The sequence below is a fragment of the Stegastes partitus genome, unplaced genomic scaffold (genome assembly GCF_000690725.1).
Source record: "Stegastes partitus isolate 25-593 unplaced genomic scaffold, Stegastes_partitus-1.0.2 Scaffold90, whole genome shotgun sequence".
Classification (NCBI taxonomy): domain Eukaryota; kingdom Metazoa; phylum Chordata; class Actinopteri; family Pomacentridae; genus Stegastes; species Stegastes partitus.
The window spans coordinates 422,676-448,172 of NW_007577821.1; the positions used below are offsets into that span (position 1 = coordinate 422,676).

At 39.6% G+C, this 25,497-nt stretch overlaps 1 protein-coding gene across 1 annotated transcript in view; it reads left to right on the forward strand.

The window, feature by feature from the left end:
- The window catches only part of LOC103353952 (retinal-specific ATP-binding cassette transporter-like), a 39,666-nt gene that overhangs the window by 3,332 nt on the left and 10,837 nt on the right, over window positions 1-25,497 (forward strand). Inside the window, exons 7-36 of the mRNA XM_008277158.1 lie at window positions 2,160-2,249; window positions 4,882-5,119; window positions 5,901-6,040; window positions 6,657-6,773; window positions 7,407-7,604; window positions 9,360-9,565; window positions 10,459-10,635; window positions 11,007-11,229; window positions 11,496-11,717; window positions 12,103-12,307; window positions 12,604-12,696; window positions 13,445-13,651; window positions 14,808-14,985; window positions 15,220-15,351; window positions 15,686-15,825; window positions 16,675-16,812; window positions 17,204-17,385; window positions 17,602-17,707; window positions 19,307-19,512; window positions 19,943-19,997; window positions 20,276-20,335; window positions 20,885-21,045; window positions 21,155-21,279; window positions 21,533-21,631; window positions 22,990-23,271; window positions 23,506-23,538; window positions 23,643-23,748; window positions 23,832-23,906; window positions 24,100-24,269; window positions 25,127-25,304. Of these exons, the coding sequence (XP_008275380.1) occupies window positions 2,160-2,249; window positions 4,882-5,119; window positions 5,901-6,040; window positions 6,657-6,773; window positions 7,407-7,604; window positions 9,360-9,565; window positions 10,459-10,635; window positions 11,007-11,229; window positions 11,496-11,717; window positions 12,103-12,307; window positions 12,604-12,696; window positions 13,445-13,651; window positions 14,808-14,985; window positions 15,220-15,351; window positions 15,686-15,825; window positions 16,675-16,812; window positions 17,204-17,385; window positions 17,602-17,707; window positions 19,307-19,512; window positions 19,943-19,997; window positions 20,276-20,335; window positions 20,885-21,045; window positions 21,155-21,279; window positions 21,533-21,631; window positions 22,990-23,271; window positions 23,506-23,538; window positions 23,643-23,748; window positions 23,832-23,906; window positions 24,100-24,269; window positions 25,127-25,304 (4,542 nt within the window). The remainder of the gene's footprint in view (window positions 1-2,159; window positions 2,250-4,881; window positions 5,120-5,900; window positions 6,041-6,656; window positions 6,774-7,406; window positions 7,605-9,359; window positions 9,566-10,458; window positions 10,636-11,006; window positions 11,230-11,495; window positions 11,718-12,102; window positions 12,308-12,603; window positions 12,697-13,444; window positions 13,652-14,807; window positions 14,986-15,219; window positions 15,352-15,685; window positions 15,826-16,674; window positions 16,813-17,203; window positions 17,386-17,601; window positions 17,708-19,306; window positions 19,513-19,942; window positions 19,998-20,275; window positions 20,336-20,884; window positions 21,046-21,154; window positions 21,280-21,532; window positions 21,632-22,989; window positions 23,272-23,505; window positions 23,539-23,642; window positions 23,749-23,831; window positions 23,907-24,099; window positions 24,270-25,126; window positions 25,305-25,497) is intronic.

Sequence of the window (25,497 nt, forward strand, 5' to 3'; positions counted from 1 at the left end):
AATCAAGAAAACAAAAGTAACATCAGATAAAAGCAGCTAGAAACTACACCGTATTCATACTCCTTTCCTTTGAGACCCTTTAGTTTCTTTACTATTTGTGTGCATTCAGGTAAAGTCAGGTGACTGGCTCAGGGAGTTCACATGGCATTATCCCTCTTGGCCTGTTTCTCTAATGGGCTTAGCCAGGGCCTGCCTACAGCCTGTGAGGTCTTCTGTAAGACAAGATGCTACTCCTCATATAAATACATTACCAATATGTGCCTGTCTGAAGAGTTAAGCCAACACACCTGACCAACTCGACTGTAGGACTGAAGAAGTGGGGCAAGATTGGTGTGGCTTTAATGTTGTCTCTCTTGAAGTCATAGAAATAGTTGGTGTAAATGGTTTGTAAGGTGGTCCATAATTAAACAACACTGAGAGATATGTAGTAGTCATACGGTTTTAAGAAGCAGTGATTGGACCAGATCTTGAGTATTGCATCTCTTTCTTACTTTTTTTTTAATCAATGAGTATTTATTCCTTTGTGTTTTTTAGTGGTACTTTAGTATATTTAGTTTATTTTGTTTGTGACATGGCTTTTTGGATTGCAACATTTGTCGGTCCGGAATGAAATAACTCCTGAATGGATTAACTTCCTCCAGCCAGCCCTCTCCTGCCTCCTAACAGTAGTTAAACACAAGATTAGAAAATTGATACCAGTAAATTACATGGAACTGTGTAAAAACTACCGAAATGTAAGCCTAAAAAGACTAGTTTTAAGGTTTTATTTGAAGTTGTATAGTCAATCTGATGCTTACACCTCCTACGGAAAGGTGTTGTGACTTACAAGGCCACAGAATGCAGCATCTCGGTCCTTATCTTAGTTCTGCTTCTGCATTTAAGAGACCAGAATATGTGGTCTAGTCTACTAAGACTTAAAAACTAAAAGCAAAACCCCAAAATAAATTCTAAAATTCTATAAGAACCAATGAGCATTTGCAGAGTAATTTGCTCTCCATGTTTTGTTTTTCTGCTTCATTTTTCTTTGTGAGAACAGAAATTCTAATTTGTCGAACACTTTAGCTGTGTATTCATTGTCTAGTTTGTAAGGTTTTGTTATCCACCTATATACATATTCAGAAATATTCTTTAAATGCAACAAAAGGTTGACATATATTGCAGTCCAGTACAGTAGATAGCACACTGCTGTCACCACTACTACTATTACACTGCTATACATATTCACCTTTTGTTGACATTTTTCAGTGAATATTAGAGAAATATGACAAATAAACAACTTCTTGACAGCTGCATGCACTGAGCACATATACTCCTTGGTTGGTATTAGTAGTACAGTAGCACCTTAGATGGATTCCTGCATTTAACCCATTAGCTACATTAAGTTTAAAGCCCATTACCACACTGACCTCTTCCTTGTAACAACTTTCTTCCCCTCATTGCACTTTAGATTCCTTTCTCCTATCAACCTCTTCATACCCTCTCTTCCTATTCCCTCGCTTTCTCTCTTTCCCTCTCACCGTACTGCCTCCCTTCTTCCTTTGTTCATCGAAATGCAGGCACAAGGAATGTGAGAGGAAGGATATCGCATGAGTGTGTTTGTCTTGGCGCTAAGCGTTTCCTTGCCCTCAGCACTGTGCCCTGACCAGGCATTTTCTAACACCTAATGTTGATGGTTTATCAAGAACATGAATTTAGCGAAGGAGATGTAGGGGAATAATGTTAGTGTGGTCCTGTATCAAACAACGGATGGATCTCAAGTATATCAAGGTTTATGAAAGTGCACTGTGCCTTTATGAATACATGTTAGATCAAAAATGCTTGAACAAATAAGATTGGATTGGACAATTTGATGGGGTTTTGCCAACTAAGCTGCTTGTTCTAATTTCCATTAAAAAAGTGTGCAAAAAATGGTTTCCTTTTGTGGTAACAAACACTTGCTGGAAGTTTCCAGTGCTTTAAGGTTGTTGTTTACTTAGTTTCTTGCTGGACTGAATGTCTAAAGTATCCGTGGGACATGACATACAAACAGCACAGATGAGTTTGACACAAAAGAACAAATGGCCAGTTGTGTTTAAATCTCTCATTTCATCCATATTCATCTTATTTAATTCTGAATAGATATTTTTCCTCCAATGCATCTTGTGACTTTGTTTCCTCAGATGCCCAAGGTTTTAAACAGCAGCTCTGAGGGGATTGACCTGCATTTCTGGGGTTGGGTTCTAAAGGCAACATCGGAGAGGATCCAACTTGTAAGTGCTGCAAAGGCCATCAATCCCTTCCACTCCTGCTTCTCTACACTCCTCTTCTCCTCAGTTCTGCAGGATCACAGGCATCAGTATTTTTAGTCCTGCAGGAAACTCGCCTCTTCCGCTGCTCCCTGTTCACAGAGGAGGCTGAGTGATGGGCTCAACAATGTTGGGGTTGCATATGTGTGTTTAACAACCTACATGTGTAAGTGTGCAAGTGCTGATACGTCTCTGTAAGCTGACATAAGTGTGGGAGGCTGTGTGTATACGCATTCATGCATGGTGCATGCATGCAACTGTGCAGGTGGATGTGTTATTAATGAATACATGCCAAATAGAAATCACAGTGGAATGGAACAGTAATGTAGCCGAAGAGAATACTGTAGATAGTTTAGAGAAGTTGAACACAATAGAGTTGGCCAAGATGGTATAGAGTACGAGAAAGGGGATGTTACAGAGAAATACTCAGAATAGCCACAATAGAAATTAATAGAATAAAAGATATACTATGGAGAAACACAATAGGATACAATAGAAAGTGAAAACAGATCGAACTCCCAGAGCTACTTAGCTGTGGACATATTAAAAGAAATAGAATCACATAGAATACATTCTTGCATATGCTATATATTAATGTGTGTATGTATTTGATCTCTGCTGTGGGAAACACACACACACACACACACACACACAAATGATTGAGATGTGTGTTTCTGCACGTTCACTGCATGTCCCTAGGGGCAAGTGTATCCCATCATCACCTTAGCCAGGGGTGAGAAAAGAAAGAGAGGGGTGGGAGGCAGAGGGAGAGAGAGAGAAAGAGAGAGGGACATTCCTTTGAGGTGACACATCCTGAAGGTGGGACCTTTGTATCACCGTGGTGACAGAAAGGCGAGCCAAATGCTCTCATTACCCACCTTTCCTTCCTTTCAGTTCAGTATGTGAGTGCGTGCTGCATGTTTATGTGAAATAATAAATAAGAGAATGGAGGAAGACGGAGTGAGAACAACAGAAAATAGGGCCGTGTTGTAGCATGTGTGTGCATACGTGTGCATATTCACACATAAAAGTTTGCTGTAAGTGGGCGACGTAGAAGAGAAATGAATCATTCCACTGCTATCGACACTGACCCGTGCTAATAAATCTGAATATGATATGAACTTAACTCTACCCAATGTGATTCTATATGAGTTCATGTCAGTTTAAATTCATTATGGGATGGTTTCTGATAATATCTTTGGAGCAATATCGTACTATCCACACTAACACCTACTCAAACATAAAACTACACTTATTGGCAACCTCCTCCATATATTATTAGAGAGGAAATGGTACAAATGTCACATAGTGGGGAGAACTGCAAAGTTATTTTTGTTCTGTCAATAGGAGGATATTTAGTCCACCCTTCGACTATCCCTGTTATGTGACGAGAGGCGTCTCTCCAACATGTTTGCTTATCTTTCGAACTACTGTTTTCGCATAATCATTTATGTTATGAATTTCTCAGGGTATGAATGAATATGAAGAGCATAAATATCCCTGCCTTGTATATAATTATCTGATAAAGGTCAAATAGCTCAAAAATAATCATTTACACCTCCCAGAAATACCTTACATCCATTCATCTTGCTGGAGGTTTGATAATATTTGGTGTTGCATGGCACGACTACAGACTAGACATAAGTCAAAGAATATTGAAGCTGGTTGACTAGTTGGGGTCAGAGGGACAGCACATACAGCAACCCATTTAGTGTTGATGTGTGCACTCTACATCAGACCTAGGACAAATCATTTTAAAAATTTTAGTGTGGTAGCTGGTATTTTTGGTGTTATCACATCATCATAGTTAATAAGACAGTGTGACTTAATAGTACAAGAGCACACTTTATTTGCTTTCAAATAAACCATGTTATTTTTAATAATAAAACTACTTTTCTATACTGAACAGTACAGCAACAACTACCTCAGAAAAATGTCTCAATTTAATCTGAGGCTGTCCAGTCTTTGGATTTGATCTTTTTGTAAAGTTCTTTGAGATGTAGTCTGCTTAGTGAACCTGCTGTTTATGCCTTAAAATTGTATTTGTCTTGTAAGTGATGATGCTCCATGCTAACGCATGAGTACATTATACACAAAAGAAAATTAAAAAATCATTTATTTGAAACTGTTCCATTATGGCTCAAGGAATGACACTGTTCAAAAATGTATAGAAGGAGCTGCCATGAAGTTTTGTTCAGAGTTCAGACATTCATTATCCCCAGATGATCTCCTGACCTCCCCGCTACTCCACTAGTACTTTGTGATTAGTGCTAATTAGCGCATGTTGTCATTGTGAGCATGCTAACATGCTAATATTAGCCTTTAGGTAAAACCACTGCTGTGCCGAAGTTCAGCCTTGTAAGCCATGTGACCCCTAGAGTGTAGATCGCTGCTCGATGGTGCGGACTGAACCCTCATTGTGTAAAGATCCTTGTCTTTGAATTGCAGTTCTGGTCCTGTTTGTGTTAAATTTGTACTTCCCATGTATTAAGGAAAGACAAAGTTCAAATAAGTATTTGTGCTTTGTCTTGAAACGTAATCAGGTTAATGGGTGAGATGAATCTCTTTTAACTGGGCCTCTCTGTGTCTTGCACAGCTGATGGAACAGGAGAGCTCTCAGGAGCTCCTGAAGGTTGTGTCCTCTCTGTTCCAAACTGGAGGTCCAACTTCCTTCACCCAGCTGATGTCCAGTGTGTCAAGCCTCTTCTGCGGATATCCAGAGGGAGGGGGCTCCAGGGTGCTGTCCTTCAACTGGTATGAGGACAACAACTACAAGGTCTTTCTTGGGGTCAATGGGACCAAAAGCCACAACTATGTCTATGATGATACAGCCAGTAAGTAAAGATTGTCGACTACTATTTAAATGTCCCTATTCCATTTTATTTCCTGTACTTAAGGATATGTGCCTTAGACTTCTAGCACTCTAATAGGAATATCTAATAGTATTTTGCAGATACTACAAGAATTGTGTTTATTTTGTAACTTTTTCCTTAAAGGCTGTTTCCTAAAGGCACATGATCATCAAAAGATGACACGAGCCTAGTTGTCATGGAGCTATGAATGCTCATATTTTTTCAGGGCACTTTAAATTTTTGATCATACTGTTTCATCATCATCATCGAGTTTTCCTAGCTGTTTTGGACAAGGAGCTGCTGTAGCTAAACTATATAATTCTTGTCAAATAAACTTCACAAAAAAAAGGAAAAGCTGTTTTTACAAAGATACACTTTACTTCATTCTTTTAATTCTTTATTTCCTTGAACTATCTCGCTGCTTTTCACATGTAGTTTTCCTTTTTCCAGCTGGGTGTCCATTTTATAAAGCAAAAAAACATTTCACAGGTTTCACAGAGGTTGATAAGGTGTCTGCTACATCAAATGCTACAACAATTATACCAGAAAAGTGATTGATAACTAGCAAAGGGCTACTTTAGCATATTTGTAATCTTTTACTGATAACTTAACTGATGGCATCTGAATGGTGGACAGCTTTGAAGAACATAAGAAAGAATCATTATTTGAATTATTATCCATGATGATCATTATTTCACCTCTTTTCCATCTCTCTTTTTGTCTCTTCTTCATTGAAAATTTTTGCCATTTTTTGTCAACTTAGCTCCCTTCTGCAATGGCCTGATGGAGACCCTAGAGTCCAACCCTGTCACAAAAATTGTGTGGAATTCAGTCAAGCCCCTGCTGATGGGAAAGATCCTGTACACCCCTGACTCCCCTGCCGTCCGCAAGATATTAAAGAATGTAAGAGAGACCACCTCCAGCCCGACCCTTCACCTCTCTCCCTTTCTCTACTCACTTTTTCTCTCGCTCTTCATTTCTTTCAACACACTCAGTATCTGTGTAGATGCATACAAACCCCCTCCCTTCATTGGAATGAGCTGGCTACTGCAGGAAGAAAAGAAGGGGGGCTGACAGTCTACAGCAGTGTGAGGAAAGAGAAGATATGAGGAGAATTAAACAATAAACTGAATGTGTGAGTGCAGTAGTGAAAGGATAAATAGATCTGTCATGTCTCTGGTTACGTCTGACAAAACAGATGTCACTTTCAAGGGGCGTTTTGGTAATGAGAATTCAGCAAAATAACCTAATGTGACTGTTGCTATCTGTGTTGTTTTAAAAAATATTGCAGTTTGGAGCTCAGACAAAATAAATGTTGGGTTTTATAGACCTCATATATATCAGCTGACATTACTCTCATACAACAGAAAACCCTACATGACTCATTATTGACAGTATTATTAGCAAAAGACCAAGACCAAGGCACTCGGTCAGTTATACTTCTTGATTGTTGCTATACTACTGTGGCAATTTTATGTCAATTCTGATGGGACCTGCATGTGTATTTGTGTGTGTCAAGGCCAACACAACGTTTGAGGAGCTCGAGAGGCTCCGGAACATGGCCAAGGCCTGGGAAGAGGTGGGACCTCAGCTGCAAGCTTTCTTCCACAACAGTGTTCAGATGAACATGATCAGGGTATGGATATTGCACATATCTGCACACTAAATGTAATGTAAAAAGACGTGTAGTGCAGAATCCTCTACACATTCAATAAATGTGACGATATTTTAAATGTAGTATTACAGAATACATAATGCTCAATTTAAATGAGCCTTAATTATAACATATCCAATGTTAGAACCAACCATTAGCGGAGGTGTGAACACCAAATCATGAAATAGCTTTAAGTCAAATTTAACCAAATATGTAGAGTTGTTTCTTCTTTTTAGCCTTTTTTTGCTGGAAAAGCCTGATACTCTTCCCAAGTCCCAAACAGAAGAATTTGTCTTGGGCAGTTTATTTAACAAAATAAAAATATAAATAAATCTGGCTTTACCTTCTATGTCCACGTCTAGCTAGTATGTTTGCCAACGGCAGCTTCCAGATATTTACATTCAGTTGAAAATGCAGTGCCCCTGACATTTAGAAAATTAGTAAATCAGATGAGAATTAATCAGATTTATGATTTATTTTACTTTTTCAGCACAATTATTCAAAGGTGTTTTTAATTGTCCTTTATGTTACACATGATTCAGTCAGATGGATTATGTGTGAATATTACATATTTATATTATGTACAGTAACTCACTCTTGTCTCTGTTGCTACAGGACACCCTGAGGAACCCGACTGTGATGGACTTCATGGACAACAGTTTGGTGGAAACAGACTTCACCACAAGAGACATTCTCAACTTCTTGTACAGTGGTCCAGAAGAGGAGAGGGAGGCAGGAATGCCAAACTTTGACTGGAGGAACATTTTTAACATCACTGACCAGATCATACGCATGTTCAACCAATATGGGGAGGTGAGGAACCTGTCTATTGCTGTGGTTCATTCTAGGTCCTGTTTGCCAAACACTACACGTTCCCAGGACTAGGTGCTCAGTCTTTTTTGTTTGTTTCAGTCTCAGTTAGACAGACAAGAGCATCAGTCTTCCAGGTCAGCTCCCTGACAATTGCCTTTTGAAATGGATCAAACCAACTAGCATGGCTTTAGAACCGCTCTCCCGTCCAGTAGTCGGAAAGGTGGAGAGAACAAGCCTGCTGTCACCCCCCTCCTTTGCTGCTATTGTGGAGCTCGTGATAAAGTAGAGAGTAGTTGGAAATGAGTCCCCCCTCTCATGAGCTCAGTGGTGTTTTAGGGTATGGCCTTGCATTGAAACAGGCCCCCTGCGCCTGCAATATAAAAGAGGGCAAATCACTCTATCCATCCTTCACGCCTTTCCTCTCTCCTGTCTAATTTAAAAGGGGGCAGGGGTTGGGATTTTAAAAAGAACCCTATCAGTGCAGGCATCTCAATCTGTCCTTTGTCTATGTCAAGTTCAGCGGCAAGACCCTGAAGAGCCCCACAAACAAACCCAGGATTTAGCCAATTAGATATAGCTGTCAGCTCGCTTTGGGCCATAGGATAGCTGCCGCAGTTAGCATCAGATCCTCTCAATCTGTCAGGGGGTTGTGCTTCACACTGAAATCCCACTGGAACATGTGTATCAGTGAGGCTCTTTCTTCTCAGCCCATCTCCGAGTGAACATTGTTGTCTCGTGAATGTATGGTCACATAAAGATGAATAGGAAGTAGTCTCTCTTCTTTCTTTGAGTGTCTCAGGGTATTGTACAGTAATGTGAATGGAGACATTAGACACAGTTTACATGCGGATGTTAGAGAGCTGAGTATTTATGTGTGTGTGTGTGTGTGTGTGTGTGTGTGTGTGTGCAGGGTGGGAGTTTCACATGGCAATTACACATGTGAGATAGTATCTGTGAGAAAAAGACATTGTGTCAGAAAAAGACATCGTGTGAGAGTTGTGCTCATGTGTGTTTAGATAGATGTCAGTATGCTTTATGCATTTTGCTTTCCTGCATGTATGTGTGAACCTGTTTGTGTCAGTGTTGAATGAATGTGGTGGCTCAGATTTCCCCATGTCACCAGATCACTTTAGTGAAAAGCATTGCTTGTTATACACAGAATAATGAATGGGACTTAACTCCACACAGTCTGCTGAATCTGTCAATAGAGCTGGATGTTTTTCTGGTGACAAAAAAACTTGGAATTTTTGCTACAGACCTGAAATGATGCGTTCACAGAATGCCATTACCCAAGTTTAAGGAATATAAATAGAGGAATATTTTCCTCTAAAACGTTTATTTAGTCAAATAATATCACTAATAAATGCAACTTTTCTTGCTACAAAAACAGGCTGCCATATAAAGAACTTTAGCTGAATGAAATACTTGAAAATATTTATTTTTATTTCTTTATTTTTTTTTAAAGAAATAGCACATTCCAAAATAACTACACAAGTCAAATAATCTGATGCTCGCCTTAGCTCCCAAAACATTGTAATACTGAGGTCCAGATTTTTTTTGGACATTCACATGCACTCACAGACAGTTACAGCAACACTGACATTGTAGAGGACCATATTTGTTCTTTGGTCAGCTAGCACCTGAAAAACATCACTGCTTAAAAGGTTAAAACAACCAAGCACACATTAGAAATATTAATTATTTCTAAATCTAAATGCCACATCTTGTCTCTTTTTTCTGCTTCTCTGCTTGTAGTGCATTAGTCTGGATAAATTTGTAGCCTACACAGATGAGTCTCAAATGACCCATCAGGCCTTATACCTGCTGGAGGAGAATAAGTTTTGGGCTGGTGTTGTCTTCATGGACATGTATCCCTGGACCACAAGTGTTCCCCCACATGTCAAGTACAAAATCCGCATGGACATTGATGCAGTGGAGCGTACGAACAAGATCAAAGACAGGTCAGTCACTGCTGTATGGATGGATGTTTTTGTACAAGGACTACTCAACCTTTCTGGCTTGTGACCCCTTTACATAAAACTAAATGACTACTTCTAGCTCCCTGTAGCAAGTTGTACTGTTTCTATAGTTTCCAAGTGTGACCACGACATATTTTTCTCCTTCAATCTGATACCCAATCTTTTTGGGTGTTTTACAAACACAAAGCACAAAAAATTAGGGTATGAACCTTTTTGGTAGAGAAGAACAAAAGGCTATTCATGGTAGTTAGATTGGAGCTAAACAGTAACATTTAAAGCACCAAATAACTGTAACGACCTGTCATTCCTACATTTTTTCATGTTGTTACAGCTGTATTAATGAGGCAATTTATATGGATTCGTCACATTCCTTAAAGGAGGAAAAGCTTCTCCAGCTGGCTTCAATGTGTCTTACAAAGTTTTATTAGTGGCCCCATATTAACTCGTTACCTGCCCTTTCATCCTCTCACATGCAGCTCTTACATGCATTTTCCTTTCCCTTTGATGTCCCATTCATAAGCAGACAGTGTGTGAGTAGCCCCTGGGGTGAACAAACAGTTTTAGATGTTTACAACACACCAGCAGGCTATAATGGACCCAGTGGGAGCCCTGTCTCTATACAATTGAATAATCAGATTGTAGGAGGGGTTTGACTCAGACTTATCCGCTTAAGTAAAAACAGTGTACATGGTGTGTGTGGCTTTAGAGACTTTTGCTACGGGATGTTTTAATATTACAAAAATTTGAATGAAGATTGTCATTGGGATTATATCATACAACAAAAGCCCGAATACATTGGTAAAGAATGATCCTGAAGCAACATCATCTCTGGAATTTACAGGCATCTATCAGGTACTCTGTCTGTTCTCTTTCAGATACTGGGATCCTGGTCCCAGAGCAGATCCCATGGAGGACCAGAGGTACATCTGGGGAGGTTTTGCCTACCTGCAGGACATGATCGAACACAGCATCATCAAGCTTCACACAGGCAACGACTGGCCGCTCGGGGTCTACGTCCAGCAGATGCCATATCCATGTTATGTAGATGACCTGTGAGTTTACGGGTCACCTCATGTAATTGTCGATCATATAAGTAGTGGATGTTGGTGTGTCTCTGACACTAGACTTTTTGACATGGTTGGAGCAAAACAGGGAAATATGAGTGGGCAACAGCACTGATGTCTTTATATCACAGTGTTTTCTTTTTATTACCACTGCAGGTGGCAGAGTTTTAAAATTTGAAGTCCTAAACTCAGAGGATTTGAGATTTCTCCCTAGAATCCACATTTTTTTGTGCAACGTGTGCTCCTCTTCTGTTTTACTGAAAGAAAGGTTACTATATGCAGTATATTTGTGTTGACAGAATATGAAATCACTGGCATCACATCCTAACTCTACTTCTCATCCTTCCTCTCTTCTCCAGTTTTATGATTACATTGAACCGCTGCTTCCCGATGTTCATGGTGCTGGCCTGGATCTACTCTGTGTCCATGACTGTAAAGAACATTGTGCTGGAGAAGGAGCTGCGCCTGAAAGAGACCCTCAAAGCCATGGGAGTCGACAACGGAGTCATTTGGTACACATGGTTCATTGACAGCTTCATCATGATGACTGCAAGCACAGCTCTGCTCACCTCCATCATCATGGTGAGAAAACAGAAGAGTTAGAGTGAGAAGATGAAAGAGGGAGGCCATGTTGAATGTGACAACAGGGACATGTTTTGTTACCTGATTTGGAGGGCTCATGTTTTGTAGGGTCTAATGGCGCCCTCTTGTGGGTGATACAAAACATGTCTTTTTTGAGAGAAAATGTTTTACTCATACAGCCAGTAGTTCCAATCTTAATTTGTGTGTTGATAAGTAAAGGTAAATTAAAGGGATATTCACACCCCTTATGTCTCCTTTTATCTCAGGGTGGGAAGGTGCTGAATTACAGCAATCCGATCCTTGTCTTCTTCTTCCTGCTGACTTTCACTGTGGCCACCATCCTGCAGTGTTTTCTGATGAGTGTGTTCTTCAGCAAGGCCAACCTGGCAGCTGCCTGCAGTGGCATCATCTACTTCACCCTCTACCTGCCCCACATCCTCTGTGTTGCCTGGCAAGACCGCATCACCAAGAACATGAAAATGGCTGCAGTATGTTTACTTTTTGTCTAGGGACTTTATTAAAATCAAACAAACACGCAGGCACTCTTTCAGTACCTACCATGAAAGGTTAGGAGGTATTAAAAAAATTAAATTGTGTATCTTCAGGGGGATTATGCATACTAAAATATCCTCATAAAACAAACTCTCTGTAAAAACTTACTCTGATACAGGTATAATAACAGTTCTAGCATATAGGCAGGAAGGTTATCTGTTTGTGCTGTCTTGGTAGAACATATAGATTTCCCCCGAATTACAAAATATATGGAAATGGCAAAGCTGAGCTGAATCTCATTACCACATAGCCTGTATTTATTCTGCAAAATTTGTAACTAAACCAAGTAAGTCTCCTTTGTGCATCCCTTTACTATTCTAGAGCTTGCTGTCTCCAGTAGCCTTTGGCTTCGGGACAGAGTACCTGTCACGCTATGAGGAGCAGGGTGTGGGTCTGCAGTGGGACACCATCCAGACCAGCCCATTAGAGAAAGACACTTACTCCTTCCTCACCTCCATCCTCATGATGATGTTCGATGCTGTCCTCTACGGAGTCCTGGCCTGGTATCTGGACAATGTTTTTCCAGGTTGGGCTGATTATATATTGTATGATATACAGTGTAGTGTATTGTAATACTTCGTAAATGGTAAATGGTCTGCACTTACATAGCGCTTTTCTACCTTTGCGACACTCAAAGCGCTTTACAATGTTTCTCATTCACCCATTCACACACATATTCATACACCAATGGTGACAGAGCTGCCATGCAAGGCGCTAGCCTGCCATTGAGAGCAACTTCGGGTTCAGTGTCTTGCCCAAGGACACTTCGACTGTACTATGAGTTTGTTGAACTGAGAATTAAAGTGTATTTCTCCTCTACAGGACAGTATGGCATTGGTCGGCCATTCTACTTTCCATTCCAGCCCTCATACTGGCAAAGACCTACAGCCTCACACACAGATATGGCTGATCAAGGTTAGTCAACGCAACATCAGCGCTATGACTCAGTGTTTTTCATTTTAAAACTTGAGTCACAGAGGTGAATACCTGTCCTTATCCATTGCTTTAAATACAGTGGGGATAGACAGGGTATCTTATGACCAGTGGAAGACTCTTGTCATTTGTTTTTCTCTCTTGCCCCTTCCAACACACCAAGAGCAGAAAATGGAATCAACAGCTTAGTAAAACAAAGATAAGTGGAGTGTGTTTTTGCCAGCACAAAAAGCAGTTCCTCTCTTTAAAGAATGGTCCCTCTAATCATACTGTGGTTTATCCCACCCAGTGTGATGTTTAAATGAAGAAATAAAGTGCACTTTTTTCCCCCCAACTTTGATTGAAAAGTAAAATCCTTACTAAAGCTAGAATGGCTGCAGCTCTACATCTTATATCCTAATGACCCTTTCATAATATGACAAAGTGCCATACCATGAAATAATGCCCAAATACAACATGCAAGCAAGAAACATAGTATGTGGTAAACCAAATTGTTTTCAAACTATGTAAGTGCAGGTTGAGAACTGAGATTTCACACTGATGATTTTATTAACCAACAAGTAGATTTCAAGAAGTCAGTTATAAAACATTATTATTCTACATTTCTAGACCCACTTACTCCACAGGCCCATTATAGTTGGCTGCAAGATGTAAACTTTCCCCAAAAACCAGACGAAACTCATCAAAAAGATCCTAACAAGGAAATGACTGTACAAACTGTTCCCTTCAGTTCCTCAACAGCCTGAACAAGAGAACCAAGAGAACGATGTTGAGAGCAGAGGCACACCAGAGACATACACCTGTAATGGCTCAGCCAGCCGAAAAACCTGCAAGCACCAAAGTAAGAGAGATCGCCTGGAGAGAGAGAGGGAGCAGATGAAACAACAACAGGATACTCCAAACCTGGAGGAGGAGGGTCAGGATGCACAGAACGAAGGTAAGGACACAAACACAGACAGAAGCTCACTGACTCATTTACTGCACTAAAGAGATTAAACCTGGAGACTACACAGAGGGGAATGGCATGATTGGGGACAGACACTATCGTGCACTATAGTGGGGAACACTCTGAGGACATCTGGTGGACAGGCAGGGAAACACACCACATCTGCATCTTCATGACAGAAAGGAAACTGGTCAGTAGGTCGCACGACAGGGACAAATGGTGTGGTTGCATGAAAATGGATGTCGATCAACAAGTGTAACAAGTAAAAACGGATATTAGGGAGATGGAAAATTGGTGTTATGCATTAAACATATCTCACAGTGTGACAGATGTTTACCATATTTACTTTATTTATTATTTTACATGCATGTGGATGTGTGTGTGAATTTGCAGAGTAAACTGAGTTTTTTTTTTTCTTTTATGAGCGACATGAAATTTCATTGTATGTGTGCATGCAATGACAATAAAGGCATTCGATTTGAGTTCTCAAACCTATCATTCCAAGGTCTGCATCTGATTTTATTCACAGTCAGATGTCTGGGACTATTGGCAATAAGATAATAAACATACCTTATGCACATTTTCCATAAGTCTTACAGCACACTTTGCTTGAGGAAATCGTTCATAGCATTGTTACCTTAAACACAAGGTTACCAGGGGAAGCCAAGAAGTGTTAGAAAGAAAAAAAAAACTCAAACAAGCAAGTAAACAACCAATCCTAACAAATTAGGTATTTACAAAAAAAAAAAAAGAACATGAACAGCCCTCTGTAGAGCCACTGTTTGGTTTGTCTGTTCTGGGCTACTGTAGAAACATGGCGGTGCAACATTGTGGTCTCCAAGGAAAGGCCCCTACTTCCGCTGTGAATGCAAAGGGCTCATTTTAAGATATTTCATATGAATTCACACTATTTGGCATGATTCTGAATCTTATATTCCACTCACTGAATGTTCTGGTTTGGTAAAATATCCATCCACATTGGTGGAATAAAATATCTTTTTCTTTTAATGTTGGTTTTGTAGCTTCCTTTCACAGCAGTTTTCATCCAACGTGATTATTTTTTAATTTAGAGGAAAGTCTGAGCCCATAATTATGTTGTGTCTTCCATTATATTACAATTAAGTTTTGTCTCTATTTCCCAATGTAGGCCAGTTGTTCTTTGAGCCAGACCCAGTGGGCCTGGCAATGGGGGTGTGCATTCAGGATCTGGTAAAGGTGTTTGATGGACGATCGCGTCCAGCTGTCAACGGCCTCAACATCAATTTCTTCGAGGGACAGATCACATCCTTCTTAGGGCACAACGGGGCTGGCAAAACCACAACAATGTAAGCTGAATTTAGATTTAGGAAACAACAAATACCTTATTTTTCTAAGTGCAGTAAAGGTTCACAGCTTGGTAGCAATTTTACAGGCAGAAAGTTGGATAAATTAGCCTTTTAGAGAACCCCTTTCTTCACCTTAGATTTAAACTGAATGTGGTTTGCAACTGAATGATTTACCCAAATGTCGGTATCACCTGTTTCATGACACTGATTCTGAATGTTTGTCTTTTTCTACAGGTCCATCCTGACTGGGCTCTACCCTCCTACATCTGGCACAGCCTATATTAATGGAAGAGACATTAGAACTGACATAGACATCATCCGCACCTCTATGGGGATGTGCCCTCAATACAACATCCTCTTCAAACAGTGAGTTACATTTCAAATACTCGAATCAGTTCAGTGTGAATACGTCAAAAGATGACCTGCTTTACCAAAGACACTTTGAGTCACAGCAAGAAACAATGAAAGAAGGAAGAGACAAAAATGACTTATTGATTATATTTGACTTGTTAATAGTTGTTAAGTTAAAAATGGTTTAGTTTTAATGAAGTGAGAAAAAGACTTTGTCAAAAATCAATATGCAATCTTCAAAAATATAGTCAGCAGTTGTTTTAAAGCTTTCACACAGAGAAAAACAGCCAAAGCAGCAATTTTGCACTTTTTATGTAAACATATTACTGCTGCCCTGTTTTTATCACAGTCTCACAGTGGAGGAGCACATCCTGTTCTACTCACTGCTGAAGGGTCGAACCCAGGAGGAGGCAGAAAGGGAGGTCGAGGACATGCTAGTGGACCTTGGGCTGCCTCACAAGAGAGACGACGAGGCTCAGAACCTCTCAGGTTGACCATTTGTTTCTGTGTGAAAGAGGGGGTGAAATTATTTCATTTATCTTTACATTGTTGTGCCTCTTTTGCTATAGAACAAATGTGCCTTCCATCCAAATTCACATCCCTTCTCAGTTGACTTGCTTTCAAAGCATTTTTTGCAGCAAGATGGAGCACACATCAAATGAAACTGCACAACTTGACCTTTCTAACAATCCCAGTTGCTTGTCTATGCAATTAAGTGTTGTGAGAAGAAATCATTTGTAATTAGCATCAGATTTCTCATAGCTACAACCTGCATATAGCTCTGCATCTATCCATTACCTTGATTTAACTACTCGTGAACTCATCATTGCATAGATTTGTTAATATCTAGAAATGTACATATATTTATATGAATACAGTCATTATTTGTTATGATTGATATTAGGGACATGTTAGCATCATATCACAAGAAAGAGCAGAACTGGTTTTGCCTGTTTGCCACCTCTTGCAAGTACACTACTCTATGTGAACACTTCAGTAAGTACAACAACGACATTTATTTCCTTTAGGCCTATGCATGTGTTTTTCTTTCCAATTTTAAAGCACAGAGTATCTCACCATCTCAGGACAGATTAAAAATTGCCAGATTCCAGACAATCTGTCCTTCACAATTATGAAGTGCTATCTCTGCAGTCATTATTTCATAGTGACATACATGTACAAATATAAACGCAAATATAAAACATCTGCAAGTGTTATCATATCAAATGATGAAGGGTCTGGTTACCCTAGACTGAAAAAGATAAGGTACAGTATGTAAATTGTCCTAAAAATTGCCAAGGGTTCATAGGGTAAGCATCTGTCTCTGGCACATTACAGGTGGTATGCAGAGGAAACTGTCAGTTGCCATGGCATTTGTTGGAGGGTCAAAGGTCGTCATCCTGGACGAGCCCACCTCTGGAGTGGACCCCTACTCTAGAAGATCCATTTGGGACCTCCTACTGAAAAACAGAACTGGTAAAATAACCCCTTTCAAGTTGCATTTAACCCATTACGTCTGGATTACAACACTGCATGTTGATATTTAGCCACTTTAGTGCCATGTTCGAGCTGTCTAAATGCACATTTTACCCCTGCAAGCACATGCTGTATCTCACCCCTAAGGTCAGCTTTTCACTTTTACACAGAAGACAGGAAAGAATGAGACTAAATCTCCTACAACTTTACAGTTCTCCTGAGGCACTTGAATTAAGTAGTGAACTGGAAAAAATTCAACTACACAGCTATAGCAAAAGAAGAAATGTAGTCAGAAAATCAATACGTTTTACCATCCGCTGGCACTTGGAAGTAGAATTTTTTTTGTCAGTCTCTATGAAAGCACTTTAGTAAGAGTTTGCTCCCTGCGCAGGCCGCACAGTGATTCTTTCCACACATCACATGGACGAGGCAGACCTGCTGAGCGACCGCATCGCCATCATTTCCAAAGGGCAACTGCATTGTTGCGGGTCCCCCCTTTTCCTCAAAAACTGTTTCGGGGTTGGTTTCTATCTAACACTTGTACGCCGCATGAAGGATCTCAGGAAGAAGGAGGTGAGGTTAAAGTTTTGTGCTAAATCAACAAGCTGCAATGTTTCTCATCCGTGTCTGTGCCTGCAGTAGAAACAGAAGCACTTTCTAACACAGACACACAGCAGAGAATACTTGATTTTCTCTCATTGAGAGAAGGTTCACTTTTCTGTCAGGAAATACTTTTTTTTTTTTTTTTTGCATTGTTAAAGGTGTCCTTGTCTTTTCTATTTCTGTCAGAATGACTGTGACTGTGCCTCTGACTGCTCTTGTTCCTGTTCCATCTGCACAAGATACAAAGATCAGTCTCAGAATCAGTTCCAGCATCTAGACAGAGTTCTGGATGGTAAGTGTGTACTGTATATTCCTTTTATCTGCTTCCTCATGAGCAACTTCTCCTGCTGTGTTTGTGTGTGTGTTCTCTGGTATTTCTATCTTGTTGGGGACCAAATTAAGATTTAGAACCAAATTAAATGCATTTTTGGAAAATGAGGACATATTGATCTGTCCTTACTTCTTTAAAGTGCTGTTTTGGGGTTAAGAGTTGTTTTTTCAGGGTAAAGTTAAGGTAAGACTTGATGCATGTACCTCTGATGCTTAATGGATGAGGAAAGGGGAATTAAGTTTAGGGTTAGGGTTGTTTTTCCATATTAGATAAGAAAGAAACAAAGTAGAAGTTGTGATAAAAACACAATTTGTCATTATTTAGTTAGAGGTTAACTAAAAGATTCAGATCATTTAGTCAGGATGGTATGGGAAGGGATTAATCTTATTATAATTACAAACCTGGCAACAGAGCTGTCATCACATTTAGATTTAAAGTCCCTCTCCAGCCTCTCTCAACACCTAAAAGCTCACCTATGCATATCAGAGTTACATATTTAAAACTTTTTTTCTGTCATGAAAATAAACCTTTTATAGTGTTTATGTAAGAGATGTAACTCTGCACTGTTGCTTTCTCAGAAATATCCCTGCTTCTCTCTCCACTCACCCCTCTTCATTTACCGTTGTTCGAGCACACCAGCTCTGAATCTATGATTCTGATCATTGTAAAACTATTTTGTGCTACACAATGGCAAGTAATTCCGCCATACATGTTTCAACGGATTCTGATAAGAATGACACAGAAAGTCCCATCCTGCTGACAGGATTGGTTCTTTAGGTTTGTTACATATGAAACCCTGTTTTTTTGTCACTAGAACACTGCAGTTTCAGTGCAGAAGTGCTCAACTGTGGTGTTGAAGTGCTTATTTTTTCACCTAATGATATGTCTTCCCGCACATAAAAAAAAAAAAAAACAACAACGAAAAAACCAAAACAACACATGGACATGTTAACAAGGTAAAAATGTATTTTTCACCTTAGGGGCTCTTTACATAAAGCTAAACTCTGATTGGTCACCTTTTCCAATAGAGCCATGCACACCTAAGACTGGTGAGAAGAACACTGAAAAGCACCAATGTGGAAATCTTCCCTTTGAAATAACCAAGATTCTTTCAATTTTGGCAAAGTAGTTCCTTTACTACTTGTGAAAGTTAAATGAGAAAATCTGCTCAGTAGGTCCTTTATGTCACAAGTCTAGCAGTACAAAACTGTGTGTGTGTGTGTGCACTTGTTGAAATGAAATGTGCATCACTAGCCCACTTGTCTAAGATGCAAAACAGACTTAAACAGAACACATTCACATTTATAATTTAGTGATGGTATTGACCCAGCCTTTTCCTCCTTTTCCGCCTGAGGACACACAGCTTAATATGCAACGCCATGAAGTTGTTCAAGCACTAATTTGCTCATGCATTTTAGTGCTTGAATAATACTGTTTGTTTTCTTTTAATGCATCTCAAGCAGTTTCCCTTCCTTTGTCCTTATCTTGGTTTGCTGCTATTTTGGAAACACTTTTCTCTTCACTAGCTCATCCATATGTGATTTTCTGTCTTCTCCCCAGGGGACATAGACAGCATCACCAGTCTTATCCACCACCATGTCCCTGAAGCCAAGCTGATTGAGACGATCGGGCAGGAGTTGACGTATCTGCTCCCCAATAAAGGGTTCAAACATCGAGCCTATGCTAGTCTGTTTAGGGAGCTGGAGGAGACACTTTCGGATATGGGTCTGAGTAGCTTTGGCATCTCTGATACGTCTCTAGAGGAGGTAGGGACATCACCTGAATACCTTCTATGTCACGTCTGTGTAACCTCACCTTGGGTATTTAGAAGTGTATTGCAAACCAGATTTTTTCAGCTTTGTAAATGCTGATATAATCGATAAGTCAGGAAGAAAAGACTATCCATTTGAGCGAAAGTATACATAGATGGAATTCTTATGGCCTTTTTACCTTTAAAGTCAAAACACAATCACCATTCGATATGCTGTTAAAATCACCTACCCATCTGCAAATGTTGTCTCTTAGCAACAACCTTTTGTCTGTTTCTACCTCCTTATAGTCTTGTTATTCTGTCTGAATATTGTATGTTTAAGTTTAAAATAACAAAACTAATATTACTTTAGAAGTTAAGGATAGAACCTAAATTTAATGCGTAAGAAGTTTTGAAAGCTTAAGGGACTTCTTCTTTCTGTCCAGATATTCATAAAGGTCACTGCAGATGGAGAAGCAGCGAATAATGCCACCACAGCTGGTAAATACCACCACTGATATTCTCCATGGCATTTTCCTGGAATTGAATTTCTGACCCGTTGCCCGGTCTGTCTAACGTGTTGTTAATCCATTTGCCTCACACCTGTTTTTATTATACTGTTATTGTTGTTTATCCGCACACTGGATTATACAGCTGTGACTTAAACAGCAGTTACAGTGCTTGTCTAGATATTGCATGTGCTGTGGTGCGTCATCTGTCTGTTTTACCCTGTAGGTTGTATTTTGTGTTTCACTTCTGTGTCTTGCTCCCACCTCTAGAACAGTGGATGTTGCAAGAGAGAAAAAATGGCACCAATGTGGGTGCAGAGGGAAATGAAGGTCAGAGAGTGAAGAGCAATTGACAGAACTCTAACAATATAGATGCTGTCCCCCTTTTTTTCAATGAACGTACTGGACCTGGGTCATTCACAAGAATTATTATTTTTTTGGTCAATTAAACTGAATAGAATTCCTTTTTTTAAGTGGTTTCAACACATAAGGACTTCTTGTTCTGTCCGATCTTTTCTCTAACATCTACATTTTATTGTAACAAGTTTGTCATTACTCACTGAACTGCACTTCCAAGCAGTTCGAGTGACCCAGGTCTGGGATGTTCTGTTTGTACTGTAAACAAGAAGGCAGGCTGGACTTACTATTTATTTTGCAGGCTGCATTTCCTATTCTCACCCAGCTCTGCTTCAGCTTCATACATTTATACTTGCGTGGCGCTCAGAAAAATACCCTCAGATTTAGATGCCTTGCTCAGTGGACTCTCGGCAGTAGGGCTGACCCACAGCCTGTTACCGTTGCCTCTCATAGAAAATATTTTATCTTCAATAGGTGTGTTTTTAGCTAAGTATTAAGTGTATGTTTTCTTGTTGACTACAGAACATAATGGAGTGAACGGCACTAACCATGCATCAGACAGCAGTGCAGGAAAGGGCTCCAGGCAGGTGAAAGGTAGCACTCTGGTCCTGAAGCAGTTCCACGCTCTGCTGGTGAAGAGGTTCCACCATGCCACACGAAGCCAGAAAGACTTCTTGGCACAGGTACCCGCTCTAATAAACATGGGGCTGCAGTGATGAACGGAGGGCCGGTTTATTGTTGACTGTGTGCTGCGTATAGACCGATTCAAGTTTCTGAACTATGTGATTCCAGATTGTCCTTCCTGCCAGTTTTGTCCTGATAGCGCTGATCTTCACAATGATTGTTCCTCCGTTTGGAGAGTACCCCAGTCTGACGCTGACTCCCTGGATGTACGGACAACAGGTCACCTTCTTCAGGTCAGACCTCATCAAACATATTGTGGAATTATTGCTTGGAATATTTAAATTGGTGACAACTTTCATAGATGGGCAAGTCCTGGTGAGGACGTTTACATTGAGAAATTATCTTTTTTTTTTTTTTTTTGAATCTTCTGAGACTTCAGATAAATCTTTATTTAACCATCAGGGATTGATGGTGAGGTTTGTGGTTATATTTCTCCATTTTCTTCAACCTTATCTTCTTCTGTGCTCTTTTACCTACCATCTTTAGCAATGAGCAACCGCTCGACCCCAAAATGAAACACTTTGCAGAGCGCTTGTTTAACCGACCGGGCCTGGGCACACGATGCATGGAAGGAGAACCGCTCGGGTAAGCATTATGACGAGCGATAGAATCTTAACTATCCCACAACTGGTACATTCATTCTAGTGCTTCATCCTCTGCCATGGAAACAGTATCATATTATTATTCCCAAATACCCACCTTTACTCCTGAATGCATACATACTTTCTGCTGAAGATAATGTGCAGCTTTTTTAGCTAATAACACTCAACTCGTCTAAAAAATTTAAATAAAAATAAAAAATTACATTTGAATTCTTCCTCATCTGTTATACTTCCTATGTTATTTGTACTAAGCCCTAGCGGATGACACACACACTTTGAAGTTCAAATTGACAAGCCTTCTTCTCAGTTGAAGTGCTCTTAAAAATTTTATTGCAGTGATGTGTAACACATATTAAATAAAACTACATGGCCTGACCTTTTCAACAATGCTAGCTCCTTGTCTGTGCGAAGAAGTGCCGGCGAGAAAAAATAATCATAAATTAATATCAAATATAATCCTAGTTAAAACCTGCATACAGATGTGTGCCCATATCCACATCCATTACTCTTGCTAGAATTACTCATGAATTTGCCATTGCATTGATATATATCTAGATATGTTAATTTCTATTCAATGAACTGAAGCTTTGTAAATATGTTTGTTATATACTTACATACAAATTAATAACATCGTGAAAACAGGTCAAACTTCTGTCAGGGAGTGTCTTCACCAATTTCTTCACCAATATTCACACTTCTGCCTCTTTTCTTAAACAAGTCACAGCAGTCATAACATTCACAGCATAGACCTGCTGCAGATCCACATATACAACAGATCTTAGCCTTTCCAGTAATACAAGCTGTTTCCCTGTGTTAGTTTATATTCCGCTATTTCTTTGTGGTCAAAAGACAAATGAATCACGTGGTAGCAAGAATGTATCCTAGTCCCTTGTGGGGACCAATTCAAAGTGGCGACTGGGGGCCCCTTACTTAATCAGACAATGGAAGATCTGGATAGCCTAAACTGTTCTGAAAAAAAATAAGACAGCATGTATGGTTAGCCCTTATAATGACCTAAAACTCAAATGTAAAGGTAGTAAAAAAAACACCTAGAAAAATAGGTTTAATGTGACAGAATCAGAACAATTGTACTCATGAAAAATATTTTGCAGGAAATATTATTGCAAAGAAAAACAATGCAATTTAGTTGTAGTTATGAACGATAAAGGATGCACACACACGTATTGAAAGTGAAAGTGGATTCGGATGAGACATGTGATTGGTAATGTAATGCCCAAATCATCCAACACACAGGGCAAAAACTATACCTGAGTACATACATATCTTATCTGTATCCAGATGATGCTACGTTGTGCACTCTCTCCATTCCTCTCCCTTTAGACTGCCTTGTGGTAATGGAACCTCAGAGTGGGAGTATCCTGACGTCTCCCCTGTGGTCAGCAACATCCTTCAGAGTCCTGAGTGGAATCAGAGAAACCCATCACCTTCCTGCCAGTGCAGCACCAATAAGAAACTGACCATGATGCCCATCTGTCCTGTCGGCGCAGGAGGCCGGCCCCCTCGCCAGCGAGGGGAAGCCACAGGAGACACCATGATGGATCTAACAGACAGGAACATCTCCGACTACCTGGTCAAAACCTACCCCACTCTCATAAGACTCAGGTAGAGTCGAATATAGTTTGGTTTTGCATTCAAGTGATACAAAGTAAGAAGAAGTTTAAGTGTCGTCCCAATGACAATGATTCCGTAAACACAAAACACGGAGAGAGTTTCTTTAATGCATAGAAATATCCTAAACAACCTCTAAATGCTCTGTAAATGATTTTGTTTGACCAGTATTTTTACACAGTTTAACTAACCGGTCTCCTTAATGAAATTCTACATTTTATTTCACAGTTTGAAGAGCAAATACTGGGTGAATGAACAAAGGTAATAATTTTTCCTTTGTGCCCTTCAGTCTTAGTCTCCCTCTTGTGAATAATATTTAGACAAGTTGATGTGGGAGTTTGAATGTAAATCTTTACTGTTCATAGATATGGAGGTCTGTCAGTAGGAGGGCAACTTCCCATCCTGGATGTGAACCCTAAGGACATCCAGAATGTTTTCCATCAACTGGGCCAAATGCTAAACATCACAGGGGTAATTATTCTTCTCTTGTTCTTTACCGATATGAGAGTAAAGTGTAAAATCCATCAGATTAAAATGAGCACTGTTGTTTACAGGGTTACTATTGTGGACTTGCACTGAGGGAGATTGGTCCTTTCTTGCGATACATGGAAAGTGAATTTAATATTAAGGTAAGTGTGAGCTGGGTTGAAGTGTGGATTTTTCCTCAAATACCAAATCAGGCTCAGAGCTGCTTTCCACTTAAAGTATAATAAAAGTTAGAAGGAAGGTCATCTCGCACCCACTGTATTTTATATCCGAATGATAATTATCACGTCAGACAGTTGTGAGATGTGTTCAGTTAACTCTGCTCTCCTCTATTAGGTGTGGTACAATAACAAAGGCTGGCATGCCATGGTGGCCTTCATGAATGTGGCTAACAATGCCATTCTAAGAGCCTTCCTTCCCCCATCCGCCAAACCTGTCGAATTTGGCATCACTGCCATCAACCACCCTCTAAACCTCACCAAAGAGCAACTTTCTGAAGTCACTGTGTAAGTATTACCTCTGGATTTCTTTCTTTTTTTCATTTTTTGAATTATTTCATTTACTTGGATTTGTACATTAAAACTATAAGTGTTAGAAAAGATAAGTAAGATCAGATATAGAAAAATACACACACACACACATACAGAGTGTGTGCTTGGTTGTCTGTCTCTAAGTGTAGCCCTATGATAGACTGGTGGCCTGTCCAGGGTGTCTCCTGCCTTCGCCCTGAGTCAGCTGGGATAGACTCCCCCGTGACCCTAGTGAGGATTAAGTGGTGTATAGATAATGGATGGAGATATATGAATGTATTTATTTATTTGATATTTCTCATGCCAGTCATCCAATGGTCAGCACTGTACAATTCAACAGATGAAATTTTATGGAAACATTCTTGAATTTTATTCTGTTCTTTGATTTTAATGCCAGTTTCTCTCTTAAAAAAAAGCAAAAAACAAAAAAACAACTGATATATTAATATTCAGCGCCAGCTCTTATAAGTCCACATGGGTTACCTTTGTTTTCTGTAAGGTCTGCATATCTTGCATATCTAGCAAGTTGCAAATGTATAATTAATTGCACAAGTCATTTTAATTTTTTATCATCTGGTTATTAATTTTGAAGAAGGCCAAAGCCTTAAATCATTTCAGCTATAATAATATACAAGACAGATTTCTGAATTAGCATGGATCCTTTAATTAACCGTGCAAGTGCATTTTTCAATTGGACAATAAGTTTTAATCTTGTTTCTTTCATATTTTTTGCACTTGGTGAGATTGCGCAACAGAATGCTATGGCATGTTCAGTCTTAAGCAAAATCACTGCGCAGATGTGCTGCATTGACTTTATCCATTTCCTCCTTTAGGTTGACCACTTCAGTAGACGCCGTGGTGGCAATCTGTGTTATTTTCGCCATGTCCTTCATCCCTGCCAGCTTTGTCCTCTACCTCATTCAGGAGCGAGTGACCAAAGCCAAACACCTGCAGTTTGTCAGTGGGGTCAGCCCTCTAGTTTACTGGGTTTCCAACTTCTTCTGGGACATGGTGAGTGAAGTGAGGTTTGGGTCAGTGTAATATGGACATCACATATTATCACAAAAACGTGACTATTTATTTGCTTTATAAAAATAATAAGTTAGATAAGGATAAAAAGATTTTCTATATCGAATATATTCAGTGTTTGAATAATGAAGGCCAATTATTAAAGACTACAACGATGTCTTATAAGCAAATATAT